Source organism: Monodelphis domestica, chromosome 7, assembly GCF_027887165.1.
Source record: "Monodelphis domestica isolate mMonDom1 chromosome 7, mMonDom1.pri, whole genome shotgun sequence".
Taxonomy (NCBI): Eukaryota; Metazoa; Chordata; class Mammalia; order Didelphimorphia; family Didelphidae; genus Monodelphis; species Monodelphis domestica.
This window is the reverse complement of record NC_077233.1, coordinates 197,496,427-197,512,508: the sequence shown is the minus strand read 5'-3', so window position 1 is coordinate 197,512,508 and position 16,082 is coordinate 197,496,427. Positions and strand designations below refer to the sequence as shown.

At 35.0% G+C, this 16,082-nt stretch overlaps 1 protein-coding gene across 9 annotated transcripts in view; it reads right to left on the bottom strand.

Moving 5' to 3' along the window:
• The window catches only part of SMC5 (structural maintenance of chromosomes 5), a 91,116-nt gene that overhangs the window by 21,537 nt on the left and 53,497 nt on the right, over positions 1-16,082 (bottom strand). For all 9 annotated transcript variants that reach the window (XM_056806245.1, XM_056806242.1, XM_056806241.1 and 6 more), the window contains exons 14-22: positions 15,061-15,234; positions 14,050-14,219; positions 12,890-13,013; positions 12,295-12,417; positions 8,204-8,329; positions 3,583-3,678; positions 3,084-3,188; positions 2,678-2,797; positions 56-235 (exon numbers count right to left, since the gene is read on the bottom strand). In XM_056806245.1, coding sequence (XP_056662223.1) covers positions 56-235; positions 2,678-2,797; positions 3,084-3,188; positions 3,583-3,678; positions 8,204-8,329; positions 12,295-12,417; positions 12,890-13,013; positions 14,050-14,219; positions 15,061-15,234 — 1,218 coding nt within the window. The remainder of the gene's footprint in view (positions 1-55; positions 236-2,677; positions 2,798-3,083; positions 3,189-3,582; positions 3,679-8,203; positions 8,330-12,294; positions 12,418-12,889; positions 13,014-14,049; positions 14,220-15,060; positions 15,235-16,082) is intronic.

Sequence of the window (16,082 nt, the reverse complement as noted above, 5' to 3'; positions counted from 1 at the left end):
ATTCATATTGATTAGAAGATGAATAAAATCTAATTTCACAAAGTAATGATCATACCTGATTGATTTCATCTACCACTCTGAACGGACATCTGTTAAGTTCTTGGAGTGCCATTAGGTATAACATTGTAGAAACACTTCTTTCACCTCCACTCTGATGACTGGAAGTTAGTTCGTGCAGTGTTGTGCTACTGCGAAATTTGACTCTAATTCTAATTCCATATTTATCATAGTCTTCCTGTAAATCAGATAAACTTCATGAAATCCATCAGCCTGTTTCTTTAGTATTTCATATAATACTTTGACAACAGAGTAAAATAAGTTCTCAAAATAAAAAATGTTAGAAGATAAAGTGACAAAATTTTGGTGGAACTACTAGCTGTTTGAAATGAAATTGTTAAAATGAATGACTAGGCTCTAATGCAAACTTAGAATGTTTCTGGGTGGGTTAGTACAGCAAGGTGCCTAGAGAGTAAGACAGTGAATCAAATAAATGCTACCACTCAAACCCCAATGGAGATAGCTCAGGTCCCAGTCCATAACCAGCCCCTACAGGCATCATCAAGGGAAGTATTCCTTGTTGAGGGACGACCATGCCTAACACTTTTGCTAACTACTGATTAACTGCCATTCCCTGATCACTGGTTCTACTTCTAGCCAACTCATATAGCAATCATTTCAAGAAGCTGTCACTGCTGCTACCATCACCACCACCAACATCAACCTCCAAACAACTTCTACCAATGGGCTGGCAAGCCAGTACAGTTAAATTAACAAGGAGCCAAGGGAAATGTAGAAGGTAGCATGTGGAAGGATAGTCAAACCACTGTCACCACTTCCCTGGAACCCATTGGATAGAATAGTATAGTATACTCTGGGTCCAAGAACACCCCAAATAAAAGTACCCCTCTCTGCCATAGCCCTACTTTAGGACAGCCCCCACAGCATGCCTGTGTAAAATGGGGATTTGAACCCCAGACTTCAATCCCCAAAAGTCCTTGGTACTTCCCAGAATTAACTATAATCTCACCTGAGTCCCCACCTGGGTGAGATCATAATTTGTATATTACCTGGCTGTAACGCCTACTTCGGCCTCTCTCTTCCTCTACTCAGACATGGCAAGATGTAGTAAGATGTGAATGGGCTAATCAGTCCTAGGCACGTGGGTTTATTATTTTGTATCCTTGATTTCTAATAATCTTAATAAACCTCATAAAAATAATACTTTGTATTACTAGAAACTAATTTTATTTTTACACCTGCCACCATCAATGTGAACATCTTACTAACTGCCCCTATTGGAAAGCTAAGTGCAAGATTCCTAGGAAAAGCAATCCTGCTCCCACACCCTATTTCTCTAGCCCTCTTTCTAGCTCAGTCCCATCATTCAAGGTAGCAACCCTTGGGGAAAGAGGCCCTGCAGATGCCTGTGAAGCTATTGCTCCAAAGCAGCCCCAGATACTAGAGACCAGAAAGAAGTTCTTACTTCCAAATGTCTTGGCATCACAAAAGTGTTGATACACATGGTTTTATCAGTGTAACACTCATTCATTTTGTCTCTGTATCCTAAGACTACCAAGCTTTTTCATATGACATTCACCTAAAATCTTATACATGCCTTCTCTCATAGGAATGTGAACTCCTTGAGGGCAATTTTTTGCATTTTTTGTTTGAATTCCCAGAACTTAGCACATAAATAATAAGTGCTTAATAAATGCTTTTTTCAGTCATTCGTGACTCACATGCAACTAGATTATAAAAACTAAAATTAAACCTGCATAATCATCCAAGAAGCAAATCAACCAATCTAAAAACTTTACAAATGACCTTTGAACATATTATTGGATGATAAAAATATTAAAGTGATGCCCTGGGTTCTCATCTGGCCCTTTATAATTGAACATTATTGGAGAAAGGTCTATCAGTTCACCAAGATTCATAAATATGACATGATTAAATTCAAGGAAATGGCTTGCCTAAGTTGCATATCAACAGTTCTCATAATAAACAGGTGAAGAAGAAAGGGACTCTTGGAGTCAGTCAATATGGGAGAGGAAATTTTTCTGGGGAGAAAATAAACTGATAAACCCTATTGTTGGAATGGTTGTACTTCCATTCCAAAGTGTTAATCAATACTTACATATTAACAAATGTCCTTTCACTATTTTATGGCAGTAACATTCTGCTTTACTTCTTATGGTACATTTTATTACTTTACTTTTCAATATTAAAATCTTTGAACCTCCAGCTATTTCAATATTACTAATTCCTTTTAAGAAGTTTTCACACTAATGAAATTCTACAATGAAATTCTAAATCAGAGGGAAAAAAGGGAATTTTTAATTATTATTCACCAAGTTGGAAGTGTCAGAAATAATATACATCATTTCTCAATTACTATTACTCAGACTTTTATTAGACTGTAACAGAGGGTTGATAATGAAATCATTAATTCACTAATCTTTAAAAGTCACCAAGGAAACAGCCTAATTGAACTGACATTTTTCTTTCCTTCAAAAAAATTTTTTTTCAGTGATCAACAGTTTTTAACAGAAAAATACTAAGGTATCAGACTGAGTAAGCTTAAGGAGGATTTCTATAGGAAAAAAGCAAATTATAATAATTATGTTCTTTAATTTCTTTATAGTCTTTAAAGTTTGCTTAGAGAACATAGTTATACCTCATTTTCTGTATGGAGATCTACTTCACCAGCACATTGCATGGAACTAAAAAAGCTGCCAAATTTTTCATTGATTTGTTCTACCAGATGTTTCAAAGGATTGAGCCACCTTTCTTTAACCTAAAAGTAAAGATACAAATGTATAGTAACATAAAAATAACTAGAACTATTATATTACAAAAAGAATATAACATATACCAAATTAGTCTTTATCACTATTTGAATAATTTTTATTTTATCTTATTACATACAGAATAAACTTTGATATTGAATTTTCCATAAAAAAAATTCTTGAAAAAACAAACCAACCCCAATTTTAGTAGTAAGTATATTATCTACCCTTTTAAAACCTTGCCTCTCATGTTATCATTAGTGGCAAATGGCAAAAAACAATTTAAATTATCACCTTTGAAATGGTCTGTCTATAGTTATCCAGCTCATTTGTCTTTTGCTCTAGTTCTTCAGTTAACTGTTGTATTTCTTGTGCTCTTTCTTTGTAGTCTTCAACAACCTGGCAGTAAAAAGTACCTTACTTTAGGAGAAATCTTTCAGAAGATAAAATAACTTAAAATGTGCATCAATTAAAGCCTTAACTTAAAAATGCCAATTGTGTGTTGCTTTGTTTGCATGCAATTAACTTATGCACTCCTTATGTACTGAAAATATGACATTTCTCTCTTTTGAAAAATGTTAGACATTGCAGTATTATAGGTTAGCCCCACTATTCTTTTTATAAAGAAAAGGCAAGAACACCCTGTTCCTTAGGAAGAATCTATTTAAAATTCTAATAGATTCAGAATCTGGCATTTACAGCACATTGTTCCTGCTGTCTAGCTTATTATTACCAAGAGCTCTAGTACAGAGTGGGAGGCAAGTACTAAGGAGACTGGGGGTGGAAAGCATACTGAAGCATTCAGGCCTGTGAAGCAAGAAGCCCTAGTCTTCTCTTCAGCAAGTAAAGAATCAATTTCTTCCACTGTGTTTGGGAGATCTTGGAAAGCCTAAAAGAAAAAAAAATGTCCATTAGTACTAGATAGTAAGAATACTAAGAAACAAATAACATAACTCAATAAGTATTTACTTAGGCTGGTACCATGTAGGCATAAAAAAGAATTATACAAGGTTTGCTTTAAAAAAGCTTATAGGGACAGTTGAGTAGAGCTCAGTAGATGGAGAGCCAGGCCTAGAGATGGGAGGTCCTGGGTTCTAATCTGATCTCGGACACTTCCCAGGTGTGTGACCCTGGGGAAGTCCTTTAACCCCCATTGCCTAGCCCTTACGAATCTTCTGCTTTAGAACCAATATACAGGATCTAAGGCAAAAGGTAAGGGTTAAAAAAAAAGTTTACAGTTTTCTTCTTGGGAAAACAAGCTGCATAATCAATATTATTAAGGTAAAGAATATAATGTAACTTGACATCAAGTATGAAAAAGAATAGTATAAAATGTTATTGGAACTTAAAATTAGAATGAGAAATCAGGCAGGCTAGATTGGTCAGGAAATTCTTTACTCTTCATTTCCCACCACAGTGTATTCCACTGGATCTTTCCATTATACCCCAAAAAACTCTTTATCCTGGAAGATCACATTAATCCCTCACAAGTACCTTCTGACCCTGGATTCCCTTCTTTCCTGATTGAAGGGTGGAGGGTTCCATTTAAAGTGAGAAGCCAGGGGATTCCTCTCTTAAACCCCATAGGGTCCTGTTCCTACAGACATTAGGTCCTCTTCTTTCTCCACTCCTCTCCCCATCCCCTTCTTAGCTTTCTTATGTTTGTTACACGCTCTGTTAGAATGCAAGTTCCTTGAGGGCAGGGCCTGCCTTTTGGCTTGTATTTCTATTTTCATTGCTTAGCACAGTGCCTGGCATACTTTGAGTGTTTAATAAGTGTGTGTTGACTGACACAGGGTCCAGAGTTGAGATTTGGGTAGGTAAAGAGGAAGGACTTAATAGCATTTTAAAACTAAACAATGCACAAGATGAAACACAAACTCTTTAGTCTGTCTTTCAAAACCTACTGTTTTCACTCCACCGTTTTAAATTACTGTGTAATGCAAGGACATGGAGTCAAAACACTTGAATTTGTTTCTGGGCTCTCACATATATTATTTCTTCGGTAAGTTGTTGAATCTTTTAAGGGATTCAGTTTCTTCATACATAAAGTGAAAGAGCTGAACTAGAAGATATCTAAAGGCCCTTTCAACTTTGGAAGAACTCAAGGAAGGCCTTAAGGATCTGTCTTTGGCACTGTATGTTCTATAATCATAGCCAGAACTTCAATAAAGTAACTGGTCACTTGCTTCTGAAATCTGCATAGTACACAAATCTGAGAGGGAGAGTAAATGTTGTATGGCTGGCTCCAATAGGATCTTGATGGACTAGACTACATATGTTAATGAGGCATTTAGCAAAATTTAATTGAGATAAATATAAAGTTCTACACTTTATACAGGATGAAAAAGATCCAAAGGGCAGAACTAGGAGCAAGGAGTAAAGTTCAACTTAATAGAAATGTGCCCAACAATTAAAGAGTTCTTTAAAGATGGCCTAAGGTCCTATGTTCCCTAACCTGGAAATCTTCAAGTAGAGCTGTCAATGAACTTTATGAGGAAATTATATTTCAGAAGTCATTCAGTACAACCATGCCTAAGTTGTTTGAGCTGAGATTTGGTGTAATTTTATGATCCTAATTATTCATTGACTAATTTTTACTATATTAAGGCCTATCTCTCCTTATTTTCATTGTCTAGAAAGCAATTTGACTTCCTTTCTTTTTGAAAATTGGTATAATAGAGGTAGAGGTAGAGGTAGAAGAAGGGCCTTTATTGTACCTACTCCATTTTATACTTCTCAGAGAATAGTATGATTCTCTTGGGCACAATCACACTGCTTCTTTAAAGGTAGAAAATACCAAGGAACAAAGAGTTAATTTTTATAAGGACCTTTACTTATTAATTATCACACTACTGTATAACATGAAACACTAGTACATTTTAAAACTGAGATATTTCAGTATGAATCTAGATTAAGTTCCATAATGAACAAATATCATCTATCAATTCTGTAACATTATCGTATTTAAGGAGGACAACTTTAATCCCTACTAGAGGCATTTCTCAAGTTCTTTACACTTAATTTACCCTTTAATTATCTGTATGAAGCAGTTAACATTTTAAATAACTAGCAATGAATTATGGAGGGAAATGGGCAGGAATCAATTGGAATGAGAAGGAATTATAAATTCTGGGTGAATTCCAAGGAAAATATTACCTACACTGATCAAGTCATTGACATGCCAAAATATCAAAGTACAAGATACAAAAATGAAAATCCCATGTAAATACTAGGCATTATTTTTAAAGAACTTGCCACCCATTTATGCAGTTCCTGTCTTAATTCTAGAATCTTAGAAAAAGTTAAAAGGAAAGCTTTAGAGATCATCTAGTTCAGTGATGGCTAACCTTTTAGAGATGGAGTGCCATCCCCTGCCTCCACCATGTGCCATGCCTCTCCTTACCCCACACAAGGGAGGGAGGAAGTGCTCCCATTGGGCTGCTGGGTCAAGTGAAGAATATCCTCAGGGAGTGTAGAGAGGGGGAGGGGAGTGGCTGGAGCTCTCCACTCCTCTCCAGCTCTGCCGCTGGTGAGCTACCCACTTAACCCCCTGTGTGTTCTCATTGGCTGCTGGACAGAGGGGTAGGGGCTGTGAAAAAAATGTAGTCAGGCAGGGTGGAGAGGGGGTGGGGAGCAGCTCCACCTGAATCCCTCTGCCTTCCTATTATGTAAGGCACTTGTGTGTATGTGTATGTGTATGTGTATGTGTATGTGTATGTGTGTGTGTGTGTGTGTGTGTGTGTGTGTGTGTGTGTGCGCGTGCACATCCACAGAGTGTTCTGCATCATTGGCTTTGGCACCCATGCCATTGGTTTGCCATCACTGATCTAATTGAACCTCATCTCAAAGAAGTGATCACATATTGAGAGCTAGAAAAGATTTCACAGGTTATCTAGGCCAACTCCTTTATTTTATATATAAGGAGACTGAAAACCAATGAGGTTAAATGACTTATTTGATATCATATAGGTATTAAGTGGCAGAGCTAGAATTTGAATCTTCCAAATCCAGTGGCCTTTCCAATGTAACTGTCTACACTGTACACTTTCCAGTGTACACTGTACTACAATCTACACTGTCTCCCAAAGAAAACTAGGACTTTATTTGCTAAAAGTCATATGGCAGGAGGCAGCTAGATGATTCAGTAAATACAGTCAGGCCTGGAGATGGGAGGTCCTAGGTTCAAATCTAATCCCAGACACTTCCTAGCTATGTGGCCCTGGGCAAGTCACTTAACCCCCATTGCGTAGCCCTTACTGCTCTTCAGTCTTGGAACCTATAAACAGTAGTAATGCTAAGACAGAAGGTAAGAGTTAAGAAAAACCCATATGGCTAATATGAAGTGAAGAAATGGCCAAAACCTGTGTGTTATAAGTTTCAGTGTTTAAAACAGTATATTTAGACCTAGAAGGGTCTACAAGTCATACAATCAAATTCTCTCATATTATAGCTGAAGAATAAGAGGCCCAACAGGTTATATGGTTTGTCTAAGAATATGCTGTAAAAAAGAGCAACTCAGGGTTTGAACCCAGATCTTCCAACTCTAAATTCAAAACTCTACATTATCATAGTCTCTTTCCCTCTTCTAAGGAAGCTGAAGCAAAAGAGTATTGGGGGTGGGGGAAGAGAGCGGGAGAGAGAGGAGGGAGGGAGGGAAAGAAGTTGGGAGAGGGGGAAAAAAGAAAGAGAGGGGTAGAGGAAGAGGGAGAGAGAAATAGAGGCAGAGGGAGAGAAAAAAAGCATAAAAAAATAGCAGTCACAGAACTGTGTAATCAGTAGGAGAAACTGGACTAAACCAAGTCTTTTATGTTCTCTAGTATATCAGTGTTTTGTAGACATTTAACATTTAAATGGAGAACTTAAAGGATTTTCTTCTTTTCTTACTGGATTCTTTGATAAGCTTCCATTCAATACTCTAACCTTGCAATCTAACTGCTGGCCTTCAGTTTCTATGATTGTCCCTATATGTGTATATATTGGGACTGACTTTATATATATATAAAGTAGAAATGGGTATAAAGAAAGGAGCAAAGTAAGTGATCAGAGGAGAATGATTTCTTGGATTTTGGTACTAGGGATACAAAAATATCCCCTTTTGAATTGTCATTCTAAGGCAGCACTTAACAATTTAAAGAGCAATTTCCTCATAAGTAGTTTGTACAAGTCTTGTTACACCCACTGTGGGGATAAGAAAATGGGCACAGAGAAATTGAATGACTTCATCAACATCAAACAGTTCATGAAAGGCACCACCACCAAGACTAGAATCTAAGCCATCTGATTCTCAATCCAATACTCTTTCCTTTTATACCACATTGTCTTTTAGTAGTATGGGGTAGGACTATGCAAGAGAGTTAAACGCTAACAAGAATAAAAGTAACATTTCTATCATTATGTATTCTCATACTTACTGTCTGGTACTCTTGAGGAATGCTCTGGTCTGGGCCAAGGTTACATATGTGCCTAGCTTTCTTCATAAGTTCTTTGCACTTCTCTAGAAGTCTACGTTTAGTTTCACCAAAATCATTGAATTGTTGCTATTATTTAAAAAAAAAAGAGGGTTTTTAAAGATTTGTGTTAGTTATTTAAAGATCTACTTCTTTAAATCATCACAGCAAATTTATGTATGTACTTTGCTTCACAATGAGTAAATCAAATGAAACAGCATTGAAAATTATGGCTAACTAATTCATAAGAAAATGAAAATTTTATTCTAAGAATCAAAGGTAAGTTATATCAATATATATCCATGTAAGAAAGTTTTAACTACATAGTGGAAACATGTTATAAAAGGAAAAATAGCACTACTCTTCTGCCTAGAGCCACAGGTATCAATGTGATCCCCTATCTCCCTCAATAGTAATATCATGGGGATGAGATATGACAACAGAACATAACTGTTCTACATAACAGGGCTACAACTGTTACTAGTACAGGAAGAAAAACCCAAATGAAAAAACACTTGTATAAGATTAAGGTTTCCTGTATCCTGAGCCAATTTCTCAAATCTGAGTTAGAACTAACTAGTTCCTATAGTCTGCTACCCTAAGATGCTTGATCTGGCAAGGCAGTGAGAATAAATTCACTAGAACTGTTACCAGCCTTATTGATACCTCATACTGCACAATATATTACCGCTTTCAGGGATCCTGCACCACTGGAAACTGAAGCTCCTGGATGGCCAGTTTTGGCTGCTTTTTTTTCCTTTGGGATTCTCTGAGACAGATTTTCAGTGCAAGTGTTGAAATATTAAGGGCAAGAGATTTCAAGAGACAAATTCTTGAGACTGCTTATCTAGGGTTCCAGATATGGCCAATTTGGTCCTATTCACAAGAATCACCCTTTATAATAATATATAAGGGATTATGTCACTTAAGGGAACAATGACTCTAATTTCTTTTTTTTTTCCCCTTCAGAGCAAAGAGTGCAGTACAGCAAAACTATAGAAAAAAGACTTCAAGTCACATTACTAATTCTAAACAAAATTCTTAAGAAATAAGAATCTGATACATTTGCTCCGATTATTTTTTGAAAAAGTTTGTTTATAGGCAGATCTGGGTTTAAAATAGGGAACAATTTTTCTATGGGTGACCCCTAGTGGAAGATATTAGAATATCTCTACAGAAAATGTCTCAAAAATTATTATACACACATATATATGTATACATATATGACACATGCATATATATTTTGTGTACTTGTGACATGCATACACAAACTTTTTAAGAACAAATTCTCTCAGTTTAAAATAGGTAACAGCTTTTTGCTGGGTGACCTCTAGTGGAAGAGGTCAGAACAGTTCTTCAGAAGAACATATCCATATGAATATATGTATTATATGAATAGATAAACTCTACATTATATATCAGAATTATAAGCTATACCGAACAGTGTGACAAGAACAGGAGCTTCCATCAAGCAAGGCTTTGGAATGCCCAATCTACCCCAGTTTGCAAGATCTCTAGGTAGCCATTGCCTAGAAACAGCTAGACATGTAGCATGCCCCTCAACATAAGAACTCAACCCATCCTCTCACCAAAAATACAGTATGTTCTTTCAAGAAATTACTGATGCAGGAATTCTGTGAGAAGAACATATAGTATTCTGTAAAAAGCTGGGTCACACATTGACATGGTGAATTGACACCTATAGAAAACTTTGTTCAGAGCCACCTAGGTAGTTTAATCCATTGTTTTCATCCTGATCACTGACTTCCATTGTGAATGATCTAATCCCTCTGCCTGATCTAACCATTTATAAATAGTTACCTGAAATCAATAAACTGTCACTGATCAGCAAAAGGTTTGTAAGTCTATCTGTGACCCTCCTGATACCAACCACATTCCTTTTATCCCAGGTTGTGACCCACAAATTACTTGATGAGCTGGACTCTACACATATATGTACATAAAAATATATTTAAAGAATAACTTCTCTGAAGAACTATTTTAACATCTTTTACTAGAGGTTACCAGAGAAAAGCTATTCACTATTTTAAATCCAGGACTATGTATAATACAAACATATGCATATATTCATTATACTGGGTAAAAATCTTCTTGAAGGATTTATAGGGGGATGTGGCAAAAAATAAAAGGTTTAAGTAAAAAAGCATAATGTCATTACACTTTGCTTAAGTATAAAGAATGCCTACCCTAATTATATTGGATGTATCAAAATATATATTACTAACATTGAAATACAAGAGTCAAAAAATGCTGGAAAAGATTTTATATGAAAGAATTTAAATAATACTAGATAGCTTGAACTTTTACCACATTTTCTATTACTTTCTTTTTCATCAGCACTGTTTTATTCTTTCTTCTTTCTGTCATATATAACCACAACTATAATAAACACCTCTCCCATTTCAATCAGATTACTGGTATATTTATAGCACAAGACAAAAGGATTTCAGAAAGTGAAAATCCGGTCATCGCTTGAAAACTTGCAAATACTGACAACAGGAATAATTTGAAAAATTGGTATTATTTATGTAAACAGTTTATTGATATCTGATCTATTAAGGCAATTTTCTATTGGTTTGGTTGAAGAGGGAACAGCAAGAGAAATAACAGTAGCATGTGGAAATTGAATAAAGAATGACAAACACGAGGAATACATACAGGAAGCCGAGTAGGGGAAAGGAAACCACTCTGCACACATTCACTCACTGCTTCTGGCAAGTGAAGATGAGCTAACAAAGAGTTCTCTTATGGTTGAGAAGTCTTCAGCATGGCATGCTGATATTAGGAATAATGGATTCAAGTCATTATTCTACTTTTGGGAATCAATACACCCAAACAGGAACTCAAAAGCATTATTATTCTCAATTTACAGATGAGGATACTAAAGAGTGGTTATGTGACTTGTCTGAGGTCATGTGGCTAATTAGTGGCAGAACAGGTACTTGAAAACAGTTTTTGTGATTCTAAACACAAAGAAATGAACATATTCCTTTTGGTCTAGAATCAGGAGCAAGGTCAAGAAAAAAAAATCTAGATTTTGTTAATGTCTACTCTGTAGTCTAATAATAATTACTGGCACTTACATAGGCCTTTTAAATGTTTACAGAGTGTTTTATCCAGATCACTTTACAAGCTTGGTACCATAGGTATTATTATCTGAATTTTATAGATTAGAAAACAGAGTCTGGGAGAGGAAAAGTGACTTGCATGTGGTCCTGACCCTAAGGCCTGAAGCAGGTGCTTTATGCCCTATCTTGCCTCTAGAGAACCAGTCTATAGTTAATCTAAGATTTTGAATGAAACATCTTATAACATAATAAGGAAAATGTTAATAAGAGTATAGAATACAATCCTGGTTTTGATTCTTTTACTCTCTGAAGATAACCTCATGCACCATCTCCAATTTTTGTTGGCTTTTAACTTAACGTGAGTATAGCACATCTATCCTCAATTCTCATCATTTAAAACATTTTAAAGAACATAAAAATATAATTTCAAAAAGATTAGACTATTGTTTGAATATATTGAAGACTTCTTTCAATGACTTAATGAAAATGTTCAGATATAGAACTAATAGACACACATATTTTATTTTTAATCCACCTCGAAATATTACAGAATGTAAAAAAAGCAATCAAATATACCAGCTATTATTTACTGATGATAAAGACCTTAATGTCCAGAAACTATCAGAAAAACAAAGGTCAATGGTACAAAATAATCAAATTAGGTAATGTACTTTAAAAAAATGTCTATTTCAAGTTTTAAACAATAATACATGTATAACCCAGTGGAACTGCTTGTCAGCTCTGGAAGGGGGAGGAAATGGGTGGAAAATATTCTAAATAAATGTAAAAAAATTTTTTTTTAAAATTCCTATTTCAACCCACCCCCAAATAAACTCTTGTTTTGAATAAAATAATTTTTTAATCAGAAGGCTTCATAAAGACAATGGAGCTTATGGGATATATCAATTCAAAAGACAGGGATTCAAATCTTAACTTGGCTAAGATCAGCAAAAAGTAAAACCTTACCTCTAGTTGTCGCAGGTTTAATGTTGTAGCTTTATATTCTCTTTCTAATTTGTTCTTCTCATAGCCTTCAGTGGCTAGCTCAAGAACTAAATCTACCTTTTGTACATTCAACGTTGTGCAATCCTGGTAAGAAAATCCATAAAAGCTTGTTTAGATTTTATAAACTCTCTCAAGTTTCATAATTTAAATTTAAGAAAACTTTATTCAAGACTGAACAGCAAACAAAATAACAAGATATAATTTTTAAAAATCAATTTAATTGATCTCTTGAATAATTTGTGTCAACTCTATTTACAAGTTTCCTGCAAAACAAATTAAGTTAAATGTAATTATTACAATAGAAAATGTCTATTTCAGGTTAAATAATAGTAATAAGTACAAGTTGTTTCCAAAAGCTTAGTTCAATGGAGCTTTCTTTTTGTGTAACTTGACTTACAATGGTAGAAGTCAAGTTCAAGTCAATGTTCATTAATAAAATGTGCTTTTGGGCATGTAAAATTTTGAATAACATCTTACTTCAGAATGGCAAAACCATGGATTTTAACAGGCGTTACTATCTTCTCTTGGCATATCTACCCCAAGTTTCAAACCTTACCTTAATTAGGCTCAATAATTCAGAAACCAGCATTGCTTTCTGGACATTAATTTCTTTGATTTTGGCATTTGTCGTCTTCTCCTCTGCTTCAAGATTGTAAGTAGTCTCTTCTAATGATTTTAAACTATACAAGAAATAAAATGATACTTAGATATAGATATTCCAAAATACCTAGAAGAGACATATTCTTACATCCAAATCCTAATTCTGCCACTTAATAGCCATCCAATCTTGGAATTAGCCAGACACTTAACTTTAAAGGGTCCTCAGGTTCCTAGACTATAAAATGAGAGCTGCCTGGGCTAGATGACCTTAAAGGTGTTTACTGAACAATTATGGTGCGCCTACCATGACTGCCAGTATTGTGGCAAATTCAATAGAAAAACAAAGCATGGCATAGTTCATGTCCTCAAAAAACTGGGAGATAAGGCATCAAGAACTAGTACTCAGTGTTCTAAACACAAACAACATAACTTTTAAAACAAATCAACCAACTTGAATTATACATTGAAGGACTGAAAGAAGAAAGTTACAGAGAAGATAAAAGGATTCTAGGCAGAAAGGAAATTCAAAAACAAAGGCATAAAGGTTAAAAAAAAAACAACCCATGACAAATGTAGGAGATGGTTAGAACATTCATTTGATTGCCAAGATTAAACTCTATTAATTAATGGAGTTAGATCATAGAAAGTTTTGAAAGAGAAGAAGTTTATATTAGCTGCAGGCAAGAGGGCAGCATTTCACTTAAAATAATTAAAAATTAGGATTCTTTTGTAGATGTGAGTTCATATCAATTTAATATGACTGAACTTATAATTTTTTAGGAACTCATTGTAAGGTAAAAACTGTACTTGCATAAAAATCTGTCACTTACTATAGTGTGATATACTAGAAAAAGTGCAAGACTTTTAGAGCCAGATAACCTGGGTTCAAATCCTGCCTTCAATACTTATTAGCTGAGCAACCCCTGGCACATTACAACTTCCAAGCCTATTTCCTGATCTGCAAAATGGTAAAAATACATTGTATTAGCTACCTTATATAACTGTTGTGGCTTGTAAACTTTAAAGTGCAATATGGATTCATTCGAGTCATTAGTATTATTATTAAAGAGAGAAGAAAAAAATTAACAATAACAACTTAGGGTGAAAATATAATACCTATCTAATTTGGAACCAATTTTTTGTTCCAGGTGATTCTTTTTGGTTTTCCTGTCTTGAAGGTCCTTCTTTTGGTTTCTGAATTCATTGTCTCTGTGTTCAAGATGTTTGATTTTTTCATAGAAAGTTGTTAACTCTGTATCTAGTGTCTGAAATCTTTCCTTTATTTCCTATGTAAGATAGAGATTTAAATTGTAAATACACATTTTAACAAATCTCATTTCAATTCTAATAGGTTTTTAAATAAAGGCCACCCCAAAATATAGCCCGTAACCCATAAAATAATAATTCAAAGGAAAAATGTATATAAAAAGATTCACATAAAACTACCCACGAAACCTGTCCCATTACTCTCAAATTCCTATTTCCTAGCCTTGTCCATAAAATCAGGATACCTCTGAGCCAGAAACATCCCATTCAAAAGGAATATAAAAACTGTGTTATATCAGGAGGTAAAGGATGCTAAAGAAATAGCTTGGCAAACATTTTGTTCTTTTTGACAAGTTTAAACTTCTTTGTTCCTGTCATGCCAGCCTTCTTAAGACTCCAAGTTAAGGATGTCAATTTTATCCTGAATAAATTCTCTTGACTGTCATCCATTTTGGAGACAATAGTAACTTCTAAACTCTGGCTTTTGAAGATTGGGGAGGAGGCTGACATGGATGGGTTACTTGTTCTCTCTTGTTCTTTAATTTTCTCCTTCTGTTTTCTACTAGGACAACTGCTTGTCAGTTATACATATTAAAAACATCACTCCATTGTGGAATCTACCAGCCCCCCCCCCCCCCCATCTCCCTCTGCTTACTTCTCATTCTGTACCATGCAACTCCATGAAACTATTTGTATGGCAGTGAGTAGAAGCCCTGAGGTAATTAATATTAAGACTCTGGTTTTATATAGGTCAGACTTTTCTTTGATTGGGGGTGGGGGGGAGAAGGGGGGGAGAAGGGGAGAAGGGGAGGGCCGAGAAGAGGAAAGAGCATTGCTACCTTCTTTGGTCAGATAACTAACCTTATCTTGCTCTTCCAATTGTCTTCTTTCTTGTACATTCACAGTAAATGTGAGAAACTGGGCTGTTTTTAGGTGTGTGTTGCTTGAAATGGTGTCATTTGAATAAACAGAAGTTTTCACTACATACTTTTCATGAGCTGTGTAAAGTTGTTTCAGTTTGGTTTCATGGATAACCTAAAATGAAAAATATGATCACTCCTATGACCATGATTATTCCCACTTTTTTTTAAAGGATCAAAGCACAAATGAATACATTTGAGTTCTGAAGGATTAAAGTGAGACAACTATATCAAGAAAAATGGTTGATAAATTTTTGCTAGTTTTTAATAAAGACTAATTACTGAATGAACTCTGAGACCAAAAGACCTAGAAACTGCCTTACCATTAGCTTATTTCAAATACCCTGGGCAAATCAAAGAATTACTGCATATATCTTTTACCTCAAAGTATAAATACAAAATGACAAATATTTTCTAGCTTCAGTGTTTTCAAAGACTAACTGTAGTCACCATAAACAAATCACACCTTATTTCCTTCCATTTTCCCATTTTGAAAAAGTTAAGCATAAACCATACAACCCTGTATAAATGTCCCTACATGGCAATTCAGGTTTATCCAAACCAATTATTGACCAAGCACCATATCTACCTACAGAATATAAAACTAGAAACAAATTCTATGTTGTATGGGGTCTTAGATGTAATACTCTGTTAATTTTTTTCTACTGAGAAATTAGTAGGAATAATAGGACAATCAAAAAGGTTCTGTGATTTCCTTAGTCTCTTAAAGGACCTCTGGCTTCCCATGCCTTTCAGTGTGGCAACTTTACAGCTGAGTGGCCTGTTAGATAGAAATGAAGTGTTTTATGGGGCTCAAAGTCTCTTATGTCTACAATGACTCTTTGCTGAGGATTCTTTTTCTAAAACTACAACAGACCCTTTAAAATTCCATCTGATGATTCCCTAAAATCCTACTTTTATACCAGTACTTATCTTTAAACCTTCAGTTAAACAATTCCTACA